Here is a 19,935-nt window from a genome sequence, read left to right on the forward strand (position 1 = left end):
TCACTGAGATTGTTTAAAAGTGATGTTTCAAACTGAACAGCTCAAACCAAATAAATGGCCCCTTGTCTGACTTATTCTCTACTTTTCTGTTATTTGTCTAATTTGGACGATAAACTCTGAGATTAATGAGGCTCTAGCAGCACTTTCTAAATTTATTCTTCATCCTACAGTTTAACCTGAAAATATGATTTACAGAAAAAACTACTGGAACCTGCAGCAAATTTCCTCTTAAATGTCCTCCTTGAGATTTCACTTCAAGTAAAATAATTTATCAGATTAAAGGAACATTTTGAAAATAGCCTTTAAGCAGATATTAACATTTTAATTTCTACATTGGTGTTTTTATTGGTCTCATGAAAGTCTAGTCTTAGATATTGTCTTTTCAATAAAGGCTTGAAAACTGAGTGTAATTCACTTTATGAACAGAGTTACTGAAGTAAATTAACTGTTCAACAATATTTTATTGATAAGCAGATATCTATTGAGGGACATCTAAAAAATGTGAATATTGTGGAAAAAGTTACTTTTCTTTGTATATTACATATTCTGTTAAATATTTCAAGCCATTTTCTTGTAATTTTTATAATTAAGGCTTACAGGTAATGAAAAAACTAATATCTGTGTCAGAAAATTAGAATATTTTAATAAAGTTCAGTACTGGAAACTCATGGTGTCATTTGTTTATAACTGCTTTATATTCATAATAACTAACCACTTTTTTTTTTGTTGTAATGTTTCCTGCTTGTTATTTTATATTTTCCTCATAAAACACTTTGAACTGCCTTATTGCTGTAATATGCAGGGTAAATAAACTTGCCTTGTGTTACATTTATTCTACAAATGTTAAATCCTCGTGTAAATCCATAAAACTTTGGGCTTTTCATTAATTGGAAATTATTATAATTAAGATGAAAAGGAACAAAGGCTTGAAATATTGAGTTATATATTGTTATATTCGTGTTTGATAATGACCAGGCGCGTTGTATTGCTCAGACACTTTTATTATCTTTTCATGAGTCTGTTTCTGTGTCACTCAAGACTCACTTTCTGTTTCTATTCTTTACATTTATGCATTCACATGAACTCATGATCGCCACCTAGTGAACATAAGTATAATTCATTCAATCATCACATATATAGTTACAGTATATTTAAAGTGGAATAATAATCTAAAGCTAAAAAAACTTTTTAATAAAATAAGGGAATATAATGAAGTGAAATCTTGAATATATATATACGTTTCATAGTTTCACTTCCTAAAAAAAGCAGAAAGCAGATATTACAGACATTATAAGTTGAAAACATCCAGATCTGCGATATTCATACGTGTTTACAGCATTTGTGTTTGTTCTCTTGACAATGGTGGATAAATATTGTTCAATGTTCTTAACCAAATCTGTAAAAAAGGGTGAAGGTGATGAAAATGTACATTTGTGATATGAAATTTGCCAAATATATTAATTAGATTAATTGCCAGTCTTCTGCCTGCATTAGTAGTCATATTATGAAAACCATAAATAATATGCTCATACTTGAGAGAAAATGTAGTATCAATGTGACGAATTATAAAGTTGTTGCATTCTTTCCAAAATCTTCTTGTTATATGACAAATCCAGAGGAAATGACTAATTGTTTCTCCATGCTTTTTGCATAACTTACAGTTGTGTCTATTGTTTTATATATTTGATACTGTATTGATTAGTTGGATAAAATCTGTGTAACAGTTTAAAGGAGACATCTCTGATTTTGCTATTTATCAAAATTTCTGATTAAACGTCCACACCTTTTCCCACAGTAAATCAGGAACAAATCTACCGATGGTTTGTTCAACCTCCGAACACGTGAGGGCGCTCTCTCTATTTTTACTACATGTTTGTCGCAGTTTTCATACGTTTCTGCGACACAAACAAACCATCGTCTGCATTTCGAGACGCATTAGTTTCTTTAAATCAATTTGACCTTCATTTAGTGCAACTCTAGTTGAGTCGGAATGGGACGTGAGTCCAGGTGAGTCCACATTTCTTGCCTAATTAACGTTTTAATCGTTTAATTTGTAGTTTTATGTGAAATGCTAACATTAGCATGCTAGCTAAAACGGATCTTGTTGCACAAACTCTTGCTGCTTAATTTGAGGCTAGTTATGATTTTCCTTTGAAAGTAAACCCGTTTGTTATGTTGTTCCTCCGCCAACAGACACTACAGGAAGCGCTCAGCGTCCCGCGGCCGGTCGGGCACCCGGTCGAAGAGTCGCTCCCCGGACAACAAGCGCTCAAAGAAAGACGACCGAGACCGAAGCAGGAGGGATCGGTCCAGGAGCAGAGACCGCAGGAGGTCCCGGTCCAGAGACAGGAAGAGAGCCCGGTACGTTCCGGTCACCCGGCCGGGAAAACGGCAACAAAAATGAACTTTATGCAACTTTCAGCTTCTGTATGCAGCTACAGAAATCTTGACCTGTTTTATTCGCGTTTATATTTGTTTTATTTCTATATATTTAGTAATTCGTTACAGTTTAGTTAACTGAATATACTTCTGAGTACTTTCTTCATTTTTCAAAGAATTTACTACAGATTAACTTTAAAAGTCAGTGTAGTTTATCAAAAATGTTTGCTATATTTTAATAAAATATAATCTAATAGATTTTCTTTAATAATTAAAGTTTAGACATGTAGACCAAACTAATTACACAGTAAAATGTAAGTAAAATGCACAAAAAGTATACATTTATTTTAGTAATTATGCAGATAAAAAGTAAATAAATGCTTAATGTTTAAAGTTGTGAAATTAGTTTGTACAGAAATATTAATTTATTTGTAAAAGATGCCCCTTTCTTTTGAAGTTAAAAAGATATTGAGTGTCATATTGGATTATAAATGCAATCAAAGCTTTAGACAAACAAACTGTAATTATGAGTAAGATAGGAGGAGATAAAAATAACCGTTAAAAATATTTGCCGTGGTGGCGTAGGGGTCAGCGCGACCCACGTTTAGAGGCCTAGAGACTCCTGGACCCGTTGATATTTGCCGCATGTCTTCTCCCCTTTCCTGTCAGCCTACTTTCAGATAAGAGACACTAGAAACCGCAAAAGACCCTGGTGGGGAGAAAAAAAATATATTTTCAGTACAGTGAGAGTGAAATCATTTCACTTTTAACGGCCGTGATAAAAAGTGGATATTTTTAAAAATGCTGATAGTTTGCAGTATTAATAGACGGAGGTTTTTACTCGTGACCTCTGACCTCTGCAAACTGAGGAGCAGAAAATCACCGACTTGTTGAATTAACTAATCACCTTTGATGGAAAGAAAATCAGATTAAATTAGCAGCAGTATAAAAGCGGCTGCCTTCATGCTTTAATTGAAGGTATATTTTTATTTCTTGTCTGATTTCTCTCACCCCTGTGTCTGTGTCCGGTGTCCAGGCGGTCCCGGAGCAGAGACCGGAGGAGGTCCAGAAGCCGGGAGAGGAAGAGATCGCGCAGTCGGAGTCGAACTCGCAGGTCCCGAACCGGCAGCCCGGCAAAGAGCAAGAAGTCAGATGAAAAGTGAGTTTCTAATTTTCTGGGACAGAAAAGCTCACAGTGTCTCGTTCTCCCAGGTCCAGGCTGCTGGAAACATTTCATCCCAGTTGGTTTCCAGTCCTAGCAATTACTGATAAGCAATTAATCAATTGAAAACTCAATAATTTTCATTCTGATGAAGATTAATTTTGTCTAGAGAGACATCATAATCCATGTTATTTATGGTTTCTGTTATGTGTAGTTTTTATCTCTGTTTCATTTATTGTTTTTCATTATTATGTTTCATTTTGGATATTTAAATTATTTTCCTGTTCAGTATAAAAAGTTTTTTACAAAAAAGGTTTGAGAGGGTGAACTTGCATTAATGTGCCATTATCATTATGTTACATAAAATGGTTCCAAAACAACAATATTATCGTTTATCGACCAGCAAAATATCAATTATCTTTATTTCGCCTGACAGTAAAATATTTTGATACATAATAAGATAATTCAGAGATGCTCAAATCTGACTGTAGTTTTGATTCTAATCCTCATTTTGGGTGAAACACATTAACAAAGTTAGAGATTAAGGAATTTACGTAAAGTTAATCTGTTGATGTGAATTTTCCACATTGAAATTTAGTAGATTACTTTCATATCATATATTATTTTAAATATTAACTTACAAAGAGAATTAAAATGGTTCAATAAAGGAAAGAAAGAAAGCCATCAAAACTGTAGATGCACCATAAAAATGATGAAATTTATTGCATTTATTAAACTCCAATGAAATGTTTTTTGGTTTTGTTTTGTTTCCACAGAGCCAAGAGCAAAGAAAAGGAAAAGGAGAGCGTCGAGCCAGTTTCTGAGAAGAAGAAGGTGAAAGAGGAGAAAGAAGATGAGAAGGTGGAGGACGTAAGTTCAAAAGTGTGTTTCCCAGATTTTACTGAGCTCAGATGTTTCCCTCATGATGGCAGGAAAACCTGATCATTTCTTGTCTTTGCAGCAAGATTTTGACCAAAACAAACTGGAGGAAGAAATGAGGAAGAGGAAGGAGCGTGTGGAGAAATGGAGAGAGGAGCAGAGGAAGAAGGCGATTGAAAACATTGGAGAGATAAAGAAAGAACTGGAAGAAATGAAACAGGGCAAGAAATGGAGCCTGGAGGACGATGACGGTAAGGATAAAAAAAAAACCAGGAAATTTACCCAAACATGGGAATATTTTACATCTCTTATGTTTTTAGTTGTTACTAAAAATAAAACCAATTTACTAATCACTATTTAAAAATACTCTACTGGATACTTGGAAGATGAAACTTTGCACCTGACAAATATTTTTGACCTACAAAATAACTTTTGTTTTAAAATGTTCACTGCCATGCCACACTTTTCAGATTTGAATTTGGAAATTGAAATTTAAACCATCGTCTCGTTTCTTCCACTGCATAAATATGCATTGTTTTGCAGGACTGAATCCATTTTTGAAATAATTGTCAACTAATTTGATCATCGATTAATCGTTAACCGGAGAATACACTCAAAAAAAATTATAAAAATAAAAAACGGTCATTTGCAGAAAAAAACCAACATATTCAGAGCAATAAAAACTGAACAGTAAATATATAGATTTTCCTTTAAGATAAAAACACAAAACTCCTCAAATGGAACAGTTTGAGCTTCATGCGGTTAAAAAAAAAATCTCATATTAATCTCATTTTCATATCCAATCATTAATCAATCAAAACGTTTTCCACATGAATCTTTAACTGCAGATTCTTCCTTCACTATGAATAATCAAACTTTCACTAAAGGAAGGTTATGTTGTTAAACTTCAGGCATTACAATGTTTTATTATTTAAAGTATCAATTTGTTTCATTTCTGCATCATTTAATGTATTTATATTAATTAATTAAAAAAATTAAGTGGTTAAATAAAACAATCTGCAGAATATGGAATTTTTTTTTATCAGATTATCATCAGAATAATCGATTACTAAAATAATTGTTAGTTGCAGCATTTGTGTTGTTGTTTCTCCAGAGGAGGAAAGTTCCCAAAAATGATCCTCAGGTAAGAGTAGAAACAAGTCAACATGTTTTTACTCAAGTAAAAGGAAAAAGTATTTGGTGAAAGTTTACTAAAGTACTGAGTAACTGATCAAATTATCGATCATTTAATATTTAAAAATTACATCATCAGTCGGACCAAAATATGACGATATGTGGATATTTTGGTATTTTAAGAACAAAAATGACAATAATTGATTTAAGTCACAAAAAATGACAAAACAAAATGTTTCCAAATCAGTTTCTTTCAATAAAACACTTCACAAACTTTTAAACATGTTTTCATTCAGTGGGAAGAAAATCCAGAAGTTTAACTTGGTAGCCTGGTAAAAATACTGTAAAAGTATAAAAACAGTTTTTTTTTGTATCAGATGATGATGAGGAGGGTCCTGCTCTGATGGAAGTGGATGAAGATGAAGAGGATGGGGAAGAAAAAGGGGAGGGAAAAGAGAAGGATGCAGAGGAAGTGAAGAAGGAGGAGGGCGAGGCTGAGAAGGAGGCGCCGATGGAGCAGCAGGAAGAGGAGGACGAGGTGGATCCTCTGGACGCCTACATGGAGGAGGTCAAACAGGAAGTGAAGAAGTTCAACATCGGAGCCATGAAGGGAAACGATAAGGTGAGCGGCTTCACTTTAAAGGAAGTTAAAAGTTTTATTTCCATGAGATATTGATTTGTTTTAATCAACAGAAAGGAGCAACGACGGTAACCAAAGTGGTGACGGTGGTAAAGACCAAGAAACAACCAATGACGCACAAGAAGAAGGGAGAGCTGATGGAGAACGACCAGGACGCCATGGAGGTGCGACGGAGACCCGCTTAATGACTCCATGTGATCTATTGGCCTGATTCTTAGTGTTTGAACATTTAACTTTTGGAAAAATCTGGATGTTTTTTTCCTCATCACCAATGCTGTACTTTGTTTCTCAGAGTTCAGAGCAAACCTGTCGCAATGAGCAATAAATCAATTAATCAATTAATCACATGATAAATTAGAACCAACACAATAATTTCCATTTGCATGATTTATAGTTTTTCACTTCCTACCAACAACTGGATGATAAAAATCTTCAGTCTGCTGCTTTAGTCTCAATTTAACATTTTTTAAGGATAATTTTGTTTCCACAGACTTTATAATTCATTTGATTTGTTTTGGATATTTAAAATGTCTTCCAGTTCCAGAGTTAAATATTCATTAGAATTTAAAGTTTGATCTTTGAGAATTTGTTCTTCTATTATTATTATGCCATTATTACCATTATATTAATTGAAAATGGTCTCAAAACAACAATATTATCGTTTAGCGCGATAAAACACCCAAAGCCGCCATTTTGTTTGATCGCCTGTTCAAAGCTTCTGTTTGTTTTATCTCTACACTGAAACATAAACGTCAGGATAATATGTTTTTGATCATGAGATAAAGTCACAGTACAGGAATAGAGTTGTAGTAATATGACAATATAGCCGAAATATTGCAAGAATAAAGTGTTTAAAAGTGATTGATATTGATAAAATTATCAATATCAGGACTTTGATGAACAACAACTGAGAAATAACCAACCTGAGGTGATCATATAGGATTTTAACTTTTATTTAAAAACAACTTTTTTCTCATAAGATGTTTTTTCTGCTAATATTATAATTATATTTTCATAATGAAACAAACATTTTCATAGCTTAATCCTCCGTCGTGCAGCTCAGAGAAGAGACGATTGAAATAAAATCCACTTCTTGAAAATATTCTGTCATTTGTAATTCCTTTTTTAGAAAGTAAAGCAAGGGAAAAAAATCTGTTAAAACTGGATTTGTTGTGAAAACCAGTTGGATGTAAGTTCTGAGCTGCTGGTGCCTAACATGCTGTCTTCCTCTGACAGTACTCGTCGGAGGAAGAGGAGGTGGACCTGCAGACGGCTCTGACGGGTTTTCAGACCAAGCAGAGGAAAGTTCTGGAGCCGGTCGACCACACCAAGATCCAGTACGAGCCGTACCGCAAGAACTTCTACGTGGAAGTTCCTGAGCTGGCCAAGATGACCACAGAGGGTCGGTCCTCACGTCTGACTGCACAAACACACACTCCCAGTCACTGTTGGTGATTCCACTGGAAAAACTGTGTAGTTTAAAGGGAAACTTTTACTCAAAATTCACATTTTGCAAATTTTTGTTCTTCAGTTTGGATTTCTGCTGCTTCTGAAATCAGAATAAGCTTTAAAAAACATCCAGCTGCTGTTCAATAAGTTTTTATTTTTTTATTTTTGGGTGTCTGGAAAGAAACAAATCAGCTGGCACTGCCTGTTGCTTAGCAACCCCAGTGCAGTTCAGCCCGTTTGGTCAGCTGGTTTTCCCGCTGTATGCGCTGTACAATGGCTGCTGGAACAGACAAGAGTTTAGCTGTGCAGGAGGCTACACTGATGCTTTTCAAACATGCACAGTTATATAATTGTGCATCTGTTGCAGCCATTTTGTTGTGAGTGTGGATATTGAGTTGGGGGCGTGGCCAGCAGCTTTGGATTTAAAGTGACAGAGACTCTTAAACAGCTCAGAGTGAAATCTGAGTATCTAATAAAGATTGAATGTAAAAGTTGTAATGAAGATGTTTTGAATGGACCATAGAGCGATCCTAACCGGCTGCAGGAATCAGAATTGATCACTGTTAGATGTTCAAAGTGATATTTCTACCAGATAAGCGACCAGTTGTCCTCTTTAAATGAATTATGACCATCTGTTTCCAGAGGTGAACGCGTACAGGCTGGAGCTGGAAGGCATCACCGTCAAAGGCAAAGGTTGTCCCAAACCCATCAGGACCTGGGTCCAGTGTGGCGTGTCGATGAAGATCCTCAACTCCCTGAAGAAGTGAGAGATAAGATTCTCATTTTTACTTATTTTACTACTTTTTTTACTTGAAAATACAGAAATTAAAATATGAGGGAAGTTAAAGTTATATTTTTATAATTCTCTACAAAGCTATGAGCCCCATCCTGTTAATCCTGTCTGAAATTATTAAACCATACAGAACCTTACTCATGTTTTTATGTTTATGTACACAAAATAACAGAAAAACTTCATAAATATGAATTTTAAATAGTCCACCAGAGGATTTTATTTCCTAATTTGGTGACTGCTGAAGGTAAATGCTTATTTAGGGGTATTAAACTCAAGGGGGATGTCCTGGTTTTCAGATAATTACATTTTTTTAAGTCTTGTGTCAGATTCACATTACTAAAATTAACAAGGAATTTAGGGCTGAAATGATTAATGACCATTAATCGTTAACTGCAGCATACAGACTCACAAAAAAACAGCAAACTCAGAGCAGAAATTAAGACAGAACATATAGATAGGTTAATCAATTCCTAAAGTAATCATTATTTGCAGCCCTAATGGAATAATTTCAACTCATTAATTGTGACAACGAGGTCTGTCACAATAATGATAAATTGTTCCAGACATTATTGCTATAAACAATAACATTGTTGTTTTGACGCCGTTTTCCAGTGATATAATGCTAATAATGGCCATAATATTAATTTAAATACTAATGATCAATTGACACTGGAAAACATTTTAAATATCGAAAATAAATAAACAGAAACAATAAAAAATATGAATCTCTGTGAACAGAATTGTCCTAGTTGAGACCAAAACACCAGACTGGAAACTTTGTCCTCCAGGTTTTGGTAGAAAAAGAAAAACAATAAATTATGCCAATGGAAATTATTGAGCTCGTTTTCATTTATCATGCGATTAAATTGTTTCTTTATTTCGAACATGATAAAATATAAAATCACTCACATATTTTTGTACCATGATGTTCTTAACATCCTAATTGATTTACTTCTTATTGCGACAGGCTCCTGTGTTCAGTGACATGAAAGCTGCTTCATGTTTTGTTTTATCGATGAAACCAGGCAGGCGTACGAGAAGCCGACGCCTATCCAGGCCCAGGCCATCCCCGCCATCATGTCCGGCAGAGACCTGATCGGCATCGCCAAGACCGGCAGCGGGAAGACCATCGCCTTCCTGCTGCCCATGTTCCGCCACATCATGGACCAGCGCCCCCTGGAGGAGGGAGAGGGGCCCATCTGTAAGGCCCCATGTCAGAAATAAATAAATGTTTTATTGGCGTATAAAGCAGCCTGGAAACTGATGGACGCCCTTTGTTTCCGTCACAGCTGTAATCATGACTCCCACCAGAGAGCTGGCTCTGCAGATCACCAAGGAGTGTAAGAAGTTCTCCAAACCGCTGGGGCTGCGAGTGGTGTGTGTTTACGGAGGGACAGGAATCAGCGAACAGGTACAAAAACCATGAGGCAAAGCCGCCTCACTCCGTACGGCCAGAGAGCTTTAACTCAGCTGCTTTGAAAATATTCATCAAATCACCAGGAAACGAAAGCAGAGGGACGTGGAGGAAGAAACATGGATCCAATTACTGATTTAGGCTGAAATTATTCATCCAGGGTTTTTTGATACTAATTAAGAACTTGAAATATTCAAATACTGATTACATATACAGAGTTGGGTAGTAACTAGTTACATTTACTAGAGTAACATTTTAGAAAAAATTTACCTTTAGGAGTATTTTACCACTCTGTACTTGAGTAATTTTATTATAAAGTATTTTTACTTTTGAGTCAAATCTTTGGATTTTCTTCCCACTGAATGAAAATCAAACATGTTTTAACCAGAAACCCTCCAGACTCAGACACAAACCAGCAGTTTCTGTTAACGTTTCATCAGTTTTTTATTGAAAGAAACTGATTTGGAAACATTTTTATTTTATCTGATTTTATTATTTTTTGTCACTTACATAAATTATTATTTTGGTTCTTAAAGTACCAAATTTTCCACTTAGCTTTTTTTTTTGGTTTGTCTGATGATGTAATTTTTAAACATTAAATGATTGATAATTTGATCAGTTATTCAGTACTTAAGTAAACCTTTTAACCAAATAATTTTTTTACTCTTATTTGAGTAATTTTGTGGACGGCTACTTTTTACTTTGGCTTGAGTTGAATATGTTGAAGTATTTCTACTCTTAGCTGAGTAATATTTTTGGTAACTATACCACCTCTGCCTATTTGTATAAGTAAAATAATCTCTTTTAATGAAAGTTTGGAGTCTTTAAAAATATTTAAAGAACTTAAATCTCCCTCAGTAGCATCATTGGTCACCTTTATAAAAACTAAATACATTTAAATTGTATTTTGTCTGAAGTTTTATGTTTAATCTTAGTATTTTTAAACACTCTACACAGACTGAATCTACCGATATTGAAAGTCAAATTTAAGCTGCATCCTCTGATACTTTTGGCTCTGATATGTATTGATTTCAGCTTTAGTTAGATGCTGATTATATTTGTCTGAAGGTGATTTTGTGGAAGTTTTCCTGAGTTTTTCTGCCGTTGCTGGTTCCAGATTGCGGAGCTGAAGCGCGGAGCAGAGATCATCGTTTGCACTCCAGGGAGGATGATTGACATGCTGGGCGCCAACAGCGGTGAGTTCAGCCGAATTTATCCTCCTCCATGAGATGTTGATGTGATTGAGTATCGTTTTGGTTTTGGTCTCAGTTTTTATCCTCACCAGTGCCTTTTTTACTAAACTGTTGACATTATCTGACCGCTTTTGGGATCAGTCATTTCTACAAGACAGTGATGAGTTTCCTGAAGATCAGGGCGAGCACAGGTAGGTGGGATCCAGGTTGGGTCGTTCATGATGCCTCCTATCAGGGACTTGGATTAGACCGTTCATGTAATTATTACTATAAATAAACTTATCTCTGTTTTGATGGTCCAACAGCATGTTAAACGAACTCTCTGGGAATAAATGTTAGCATGCTAAATGCCACATGTTGTTAGTATTTGTGAATGGTAACACCAGGGTTTGTGTCTGGTTTCCACACATGCGAGGTAATCTGTAATTTGTTTCCCTTGTAGGTGATGGGCTCCATCTCTTGTTTTGTATCTTGAGGCAGTTTTCTGACTTTTTCAGGTCCCTCATGTCCCTGAGATGGTACGCAAGACCAGAGACAAGCAGAGTCAGGAATCTGAAATGCAGCCATAGGAGGAAAAATATATATTTTGACATTTGAATATATTAAATAACTTTAAGTAGCCTCATCCTGAAAGCGGCTGTTTGCTAGGTTAGCTGGATGTTTCTAGAAAAAGGCAGGCTGCTTTTTTTGTGGAGCTGAATTCTCCTGATGGCTGATTGTTCTTCGATTTGCTCCTCTTCCTTGGCGTCTAGGCCGGGTCACCAACCTGCGGAGGGTCACGTACGTGGTGCTGGACGAGGCAGACAGGATGTTTGACATGGGCTTTGAGCCACAGGTTGGTGTTTTTATCCCGACGACAGCAACGTCTCTGAACGCTTTTAAATCACATCTTCCCCAAGACAAAAGTTCAATGATTTGTCCTCAATGAAATAACAGTTAGCGCACGGCGCTAGCATAAGCAGAAGCTACTGCTAGCAAAGCAACGGCCAGGACATCACGTCAACATCAACATATCTAAAACAAAGTTAGTCATTTCAGCGTTACCTGCAGGTTTGCTGTGTCTGTCCTTTCATTGAGGATTTTAAAAAAAATCTGTTTTATTGGCAGTAATTTTTGCACTGTATTTTTTGTAAACACTTTTTTATTTCTGGGGAGAGAAAAATGAGATCACACCATGAGCTTGAAGCCTGAAGGCCTGAGTCGTCCTCTCAACATTTATCCAAGTCCCACAGAAAGGATTCAATCATTTATAGATCCTCGTTTCTCTGCTGTTAAAAATCTCCAACTTCAACTACATTGTATGGAAAGTGTCAAGGTTTGCCACAAGTTCTCTCTTGGATTTTGTTGTGGGCTTTGACTAGGCCAGAGATGTCCAAACATGTTGAAAGTTCTCAACGGCCACAAAAATCAGATTTTTATAAAGCTTTTCTTGTCTGTTCTTTGAGTCTGTCTTGAGTTTGTGTTGATGTATTTAGTTATTATTAGTTTTATAAATCGATAAAATGCAGATTTTGGTGCATCCGGATCTGATTTGACTTAAAGTTGGACGAAGCAACAAGAAAAAATGAAAACGCGTGGTCAGTAAAAATTCTCCATAGCTCCTTGGACTAGGCCGTTCTAACACATGAATATTTGCTTCTGTTGTCCCCACAGCATGATGCTGCCACCACCGTGTTTCACAGTGGGGATAGTGTAATCTTATTACTTTTACTTCTGGGTTTTCTTTAGTTAGAGTTGAGCTTCTCAGATTAAATGTTTCATTTCTTTATAATCTTTTAAACATGTCCTCCTTTGTGTTGTTCTATTGCCTAAAGCTTAAGTAAAATGTTTGCAATGACAAAATGCGGAAAAGTTTAAGGTTTGTGAGCATTGACATTGTGCTGCACTGTTGTTTAGAATTTCTGAAGATAAATGAGAGAAAACATTAAAAATCTCATTTATCTTTCACTGTGGTGCAGGTGATGCGTATCGTAGACAACGTGCGTCCCGACCGGCAGACGGTCATGTTCTCCGCCACCTTCCCCAGAGCCATGGAGGCGCTGGCCCGCAGGATCCTGGCCAAGCCCATCGAGGTGCAGGTCGGAGGTCGCAGTGTGGTCTGCTCAGATGTGGAGCAGCACGTGGTAAATAATCCTAATCTGAATTATTCTCAAGAGATTACACGCCCCTTCTATCTACACTGAAAAAACAAGAAACCTTACTAAGTATTTTATCTGGTTTCTAGTGCGAATATTTTACTGCACTTCAAATAAGACAAAACTAACTTACAAGTAAGTAAGAGTAGAACTACTTTAACATGTTTCTACTCCTCAAAGCACTCCACTGGCTACCGATCAAACAAAGAATTCATTACAAACTCTGTTTGCTCACCTATCAATGCATCCACGGCACTGCCCCTGCTTACCTCAATGAACTCCTCATACCACATGCCACCTCTCGAAGCCTTCGTTCCTCCTCTCACCGCCTGCATCAACCAAAGACCAAGCTTCCCACCATGGGAGACGGGGCCTTTCAGGCAGTAGCTCTGCGGCTTTGGAACGTCCTCCCAGAGTCTCTGAGCCCCACAAGGTGTGGAGGCCTTTAAAAAAGGTCTTAGACACACCTTTTTAAACAGGCTTTTTAGATTTGTTAGCTTTTTAAATTGTAAGTTTTAATTTGTTACTATTTGGTGTGAGATGTATTATTGTATGTTTTATAATCTATTTTCGTCTCTGTAGCACTTTGAGATTTCTTTGAAATGTAAGGTGCGTTACAAATAAAATGTATTATTATTATTATTATTACTCAAGTAAAAGCAAAAAGTAGCCATCCAGGAAATTACTCAAAAACTGTTTGGTAAGAAGTCTGAGTAACTGATCAGATAATCATTTAATATTTAAAATTACATCATCAGACAGACCAAAATATAAAGTTATAAAGTGGAAATTTTGGTATTTTAAGAACCAAAATGGCAATAATTCATATAAGTAACAAAAAATAATAAAACCAGGATAAATAAAATGTTTCCAAACCTGTTAAACTTTAACAGAAACTGCAGGTTTGTGTCTGAGTCTGTTTCTGGTTAAAACTTGTTGATTTTCATTCAGTGGGAAAAAAATCCAGAAATTTGACTCAAGTAAGAGCAGAAATATTTCATAATAAAATTACTAAAGTACAGTGTAGTAAAAGTAATTTTTTTCCAAAACGTTCCTTAAGTAAATGTAATTGGATAAATGTGACTAGTTACTTATAAACAGAGTTTGGTAGTAACTTTAGGAGTTCGTTTTAAGTCAATAATTCATTAACATTTATTGAAAAAGTTCTAGTTGCACTGACAGATTGACTTTTAGAAAAACATTTTTTTTCTGATGTTATAAGTGAAATGACATCAGAACTAGAACTTTTTCATCAGAAATTATTTATTTAAAACAAGCTCCTGTATCTTGCTGAAAAGTTACCTCTAAGTTAGTTCTGTCTTATTTCTGGTGAACTGTGATGTAGAAACTTAGACCAAAAATACTTGCTGAGATTTAATGTTTTTGCAGTGGAACCACTCCAGTTTATAGTTTGATATACGTTTCATTTTCTCGCTCTCTGTTTCTTTTCTGTGTGCTGTCAGCTGGTGATTGATGAGGAGAAGAAGTTCCTGAAGCTGCTGGAGATCTTGGGTCACTACCAGGAGAAAGGATCCGTCATCATCTTTGTGGACAAACAGGAGCATGCAGACGGCCTGCTGAAGGACCTGATGAAAGCCTCGTACCCCTGCCTGTCTTTACATGGAGGTAAACTCAGATCGGCGGGACACATGTGCTTCGTATTTCGGTTGAATCTTTTGCCGTTGATCTTTGAGAGTTTCCCTGTCGTCATTTTCCTCCGAGGCATCGACCAGTACGACCGAGACAGCATCATCAACGACTTTAAGACGGGAGTGTGTCGCCTGATGGTGGCCACCTCAGTGGCGGCCAGAGGCTTGGACGTCAAGCAGCTCATCCTGGTGGTCAACTACAACTGCCCCAACCACTATGAGGACTACGTCCACAGGGCAGGGCGCACCGGCAGGGCGGGCAACAAGGTCCGACACCTTTACTCCTCAAACTCTGCTCTGGGCTCCAATAAAGCTGCTGAGGGGGGAAAGACAAACCAGAGAACTCTGAGGAGTCTGTCCATGTGGACGAATGGTTTACCAGATTAAAATTAATGAGTAGTAACTAGTTACCTTTACTCAATAACATTTACTTCAGTAACTTTTTGAAAAATATATTTTTAGAAGTATTTTTACTACACTGTACTTTAGTAATTTTATCATAAAATATTTTTACTCTTATTCAATTTTCTGCATGTTATGAAAAATATTCACTTTATTTTATGGAAAGACCGTCGGTCCTCTTGATACAAGAGAAAACTAAGAAAAATGGCCTCTTATTAATTCATTTTTAGTTGATTGATGAGTTTAGCTAACAGTAGATTAACTCGAGTCGATATTTAGTTTCCCGATTTCGTATCTATTTAGTGTGTGGCTGTGATGTGATACAAACTGTAGGGGAGCTTTGTAGGTGTGATCAGAGTTAGATTCATCTTCTTTTAATGGATTTTTCCTTCTCTTAATTGCTTCTTTTTGCATTTCTAGAACTAACAATGATCTGTTTCTGGTAGGGTTACGCCTACACCTTCATCACAGAGGACCAGGCTCGCTACGCTGGCGACATCCTGAAGGCCTTGGAGCTGTCAGGCTCAGCCGTTCCTCCAGAACTGGAGCAGCTGTGGGCTTCCTTCAAGGACCAGCAGAAGGCGGTGAGATAAATCTACATTTAAAGAATAATCAATTCTGTTTAAATCGTCTCTGAGCCTTAAATATTCCTGATCATGCAGGAGGGTAAGGTGATTAAGAGCAGCAGTGGCTTCTCAGGGAAAGGCTTTAAGTTCGATGAGACGGAGCACGCTCTGGCCAACGAGAGGAAGAAGCTGCAGAAAGCTGCGCTGGGACTGCAGGACTCTGACGATGAGGACGGCGCCTTGGATGTGAGGAGCGATCTGAAAGTTAGAAAACGCTGTAAAGGATCTATAATCCTGCAACGTTTCAACCTCTCCTTCCCTCAGATCGAGGAGCAAATAGAAAGCATGTTCAACTCTAAGAAGCGGGTGAAGGACCTGTCGGCTCCCGGCGCGGCCGGCGGTCCCGCCGGCGCCGTCACGGCTTCATCGGCGGCCCCCGGGGGCCCGGCGGGCCTCATGCCCGGATCCGCTGGAAACAACCAGAAGCTGGAGATGGCCAAAAGGCTGGCGCTCAAGATCAACGCTCAGAAGAACCTGGGCGCCGAGGCTCAGGTGGGTCAGGCTGAAGGAGGCCATTCTGTCCGAGATCCAGGCAGGAAAAAACAACTTGAGGTTTCTTTGTTTCGGTCTCATTTTGATGTTTCAAGGTTTGGAAAATGGTTAAGATTCAAACTGCACAGTTTTGTAATAAAGTCCAACCTAATGTTTGATTCAAAGACTAAATTTGGAAATCGATATTTTCATACACTTTATGAAAAGTCATGCACATTTTGTTTCTCGCTGTATGAAATTAAGTTAGAATAAACATTTTTTGTTTTAGGTCAGTTAGAATTACAAAAATAATTTCTATTTGACAAAAGCCACAAACTTTCCAAAAACATTTTTAGACTTTTGTACTCTTTAGAGAGTGCAAAATTCTTTGTATTTTGTGTTTAAGTATTTCAGTAAAAGTAAAAAGTACAGTTTAGTAGAAATACTGAGGAAAGTAAATTTCTTCCAAAATAGTTAATCCACTAAATGTAGCTGAGTAAATGTAACTAGTTGCTACCTAACTGGTTGTGTGTTTTACTGTACCTGCAGGACGTGATGCAGCAGGCCACCAACGCCATCCTGCGCGGCGACCCCATCATGACCCCGTCGGTGTCGGCCAAGACAATCGCAGAGCAGCTGGCGGAGAAGATCAACGCCAAGCTGAACTACACGCCGGTGGAGAAGCTGGAGGAGGAGCGGCAGGCGGCTGAACAGGCCGAAACCGTCAAGAGATACGAAGAGGAGCTGGAGATCAACGACTTCCCTCAGGTCAGCCATTTATCACCTCAGTTAATCAGCTGATCGATCGACTCGTTTCAGTTCCTTCAAAAAAATAAAGATTATTGTTTTACTTGTTCACAGTAACGTTTTGGCTGTTATTCCTTCCCTCTAAATAGAATATGAAAAAAACTTAGAACAGATTAAAGTATGAATTATTTGTAAAAAGAACCAACAAAATCCTGCATATCCAGCATGTTACAAATGTTAAATTTGATAACAAATCAATTAATCGCATAATAAATTAAAACAAGTTCAATAATTACCACTTGGATTATTTATCGTTTCTCTCTTTCTACCAAAAACTGGATGAAAATGTCTCCAGTCTGGTGTTTTGGTCTCAAACAAAACAACAAATAAAATTAATCATGAAATCTCTAAACAAAATTATCCTTAAAAAAAATTTAGTTATTTGTTTTCTTTTGGATATTTAAACATTTTTACTGGATCAATTTTGATATTTAAACAAATAATTGTTCTTAACTGGGCAGAAACAAAATAAAAATGTGCATTAGCTATGTTTTTCTGACAAGCCGCCGTCTCATTGTGTAGTTTTACAGAAAGTGTTGTTGTGGTTATGTTTGTGTTGTGCAGACGGCCCGGTGGAAGGTGACGTCTAAAGAGGCTTTGCAGAGGATTGGTGAATACTCTGAGGCGGCCATCACCATCAGAGGAACGTATTTCCCTCCAGGCAAAGAGCCGAAGGAGGGAGAACGAAAGATTTATCTGGCTATTGAGAGTGAGAATATTTACTGCTTCCTACTTAGATACTCAACACAGAATAAATCATCTGGTGATCTGTTGTTTTATCTCTGGATGGTACACACGCACGCACGCACACGCCCACTTCCCAAAATTATTATATCAAGTTTGCTGATCTGCTTTTTATTGTTCTTATTTGCACACCTGTTCAGTTTCTGACTTATAAAAGGGGAAAAATACCAAAAAACTGAAACTGATTAATTGTTTTGATATCAATATCTGTATTGGTCCCAGTATTATAAAAAATCTAGCTCAGGTATCAATTCTGTGGCTGATCCAAAGGGCAGATCTATTCAGTTTGATTCTGTACGTTATTATTTATTCTACATTATATTTACGATTCCTAACTACACTTTCTGAACCATTGGGAAGAAAGTTTGTTGCAGTTTATTTTTTTACAGATTACTTTAGCCAGTTTCTTTATCATCTATTTCCCATTGGCTGTTATTCTAACTTCACTGACTGAACAAATTAAAGTTGTTTTTCATGTTTGACCAGATAGTGAAACTATTTGTTTAAGTTCGCAAATAAATTTGTGATTCAGTTCATTTATATCTGTTTTTAAGGAAAAAGAAATGGTTGAAGTCAATCAGCTGTTTTTCTGTATCGGATCGGAATCGGCCGATACTAAACCTCAGATATCGGTATCGGAAGTGAAAAAGTGAATCGGTGCATCCTGAGTTTGTTCTTTAGTGAACAAAGTCTTTAATTAGTTATACTTTAATTAAAGTCTTTAAGAACTTTTAAGTTATTTTTCTCTGTGTGTCTAAAATGTTGGAAAAACCTCTTTACTTTGCACAATATTTGATAACTAAAAGTTTTGCACTTTGGAAACAAATGCACGAACATTTTAAAGTGATATGCTTGTGTGTGCCAATTCTTATTTGCTTGACTTTTTTTGAGTTTCAGGGTTTAAGGACTTTCTAAGTCCTTAATTCTCAGAGAAGCTTTGATTTTGAGGTTTTTCCTGCTAGTAAAGTGTTTCTGTTCTGTTTCTTAGGTGCGAGTGAACTGGCTGTGCAGAAAGCCAAAACGGAGATTACACGACTAATAAAGGAAGAGCTCATCAGATTAGTATGTGTTGTTACAGATGAAATGTTTTTGGTTGAATATACACAAGTGACATTAGCTGTTTTAAACTCTTTAAAATGTGTAATTGTCTCTTTTTTCCTTTTTGCCTTTAGCAAAATTCCTACCAGCCGACAAGCAAAGGCCGCTACAAAGTGTTGTAGAGGAAGCGGCGAGGATAATCCGATCTCACGTTTATCTCGGCAGTTTCATCAAAGTGGATGATGAATATTTTAATCTGTGTTTTAATGTTTCATTGATTTAGTTTGTATTTCCCCGACTGTCTAGCCGTTTTTCCTCTCGTTCCACATTTAACATTAAAGCAACACGTTTCTCCAATGATCTGGTTAAAGAATGTTTTTATTTTTAATGGAAAACATATTTAAATCAAATTTGTTAACAGATATTATAATGTTGATGCAAAGATAAAATATTTCTAGTTTTCTGGTTGCTGAAGAAATAAACGCAATGTGCTCAAATATAGTTAATTATTCAGCAGCTCTTGGTCTTTATATTATTTATAAGGTGGGATCCAGATGTGTCTGTGGCGACCGAGCCGACTCCTTCTGCCGGTTCGTTTTAATGAACAGCTTCCTTTTAATCCTTTATATTTATGTTGGAGTCATAATCAGATTTTACCCTCTCTCTGTTTGGCTGCCATGCAACTAATTAACCAATGAAACTAAATTGCTCATTTTGCTCCTCCCACTCACTTTCACAGTTGAGAAAAATTCATGACATAAAATATGTATTTAAATAATTCAGGATGCTTTGTACATGTAGTGAATACAGACTTAAAAAATACATTTATTCATGAAACAGTTTAATATACATTTAGTTAATGTATGCATTTCAAATGTTATTTAAATCACAATATATTAAATCACAAATATACTCTAATAACTTGTGTAAGTAATGACTTGTGGCAGTTTTGGCCCTTAAAGTTGGAAGATAAATAATTTTGCACATCTGGATTTAACTGATTTATGTTATTTTACTATT

At 36.5% G+C, this 19,935-nt stretch overlaps 1 protein-coding gene across 2 annotated transcripts; it reads left to right on the forward strand.

Annotated features, from left to right (window-relative positions):
- Positions 1-1,850: 1,850 nt before the first annotated feature.
- Positions 1,851-19,416, forward strand: ddx46 (DEAD (Asp-Glu-Ala-Asp) box polypeptide 46). Of its 2 annotated transcripts, none has more exons than XM_028032293.1 (23): positions 1,851-2,007; positions 2,194-2,361; positions 3,416-3,538; positions 4,318-4,423; positions 4,503-4,671; positions 5,932-6,176; positions 6,248-6,358; positions 7,431-7,596; positions 8,286-8,406; positions 9,462-9,637; positions 9,726-9,847; positions 10,968-11,046; positions 11,796-11,878; positions 13,002-13,166; positions 14,642-14,804; positions 14,901-15,094; positions 15,676-15,813; positions 15,892-16,041; positions 16,120-16,347; positions 16,876-17,094; positions 17,698-17,842; positions 18,866-18,939; positions 19,050-19,416. In XM_028032293.1, the coding sequence occupies exons 1-23, from the start codon at positions 1,991-1,993 to the stop codon at positions 19,095-19,097; spliced, it is 3,210 nt and encodes a 1,069-aa protein (XP_027888094.1). In that variant the 5' UTR covers positions 1,851-1,990; the 3' UTR covers positions 19,098-19,416. The 2 variants fall into 2 exon arrangements, with proteins under 2 accessions (XP_027888094.1, XP_027888095.1); XM_028032294.1 differs by having other exon boundaries at positions 4,318-4,411.
- Positions 19,417-19,935: the final 519 nt, after the last annotated feature.

The sequence above is a fragment of the Xiphophorus couchianus genome, chromosome 11, assembly GCF_001444195.1.
Source record: "Xiphophorus couchianus chromosome 11, X_couchianus-1.0, whole genome shotgun sequence".
NCBI classification, from domain to species: Eukaryota; Metazoa; Chordata; class Actinopteri; order Cyprinodontiformes; family Poeciliidae; genus Xiphophorus; species Xiphophorus couchianus.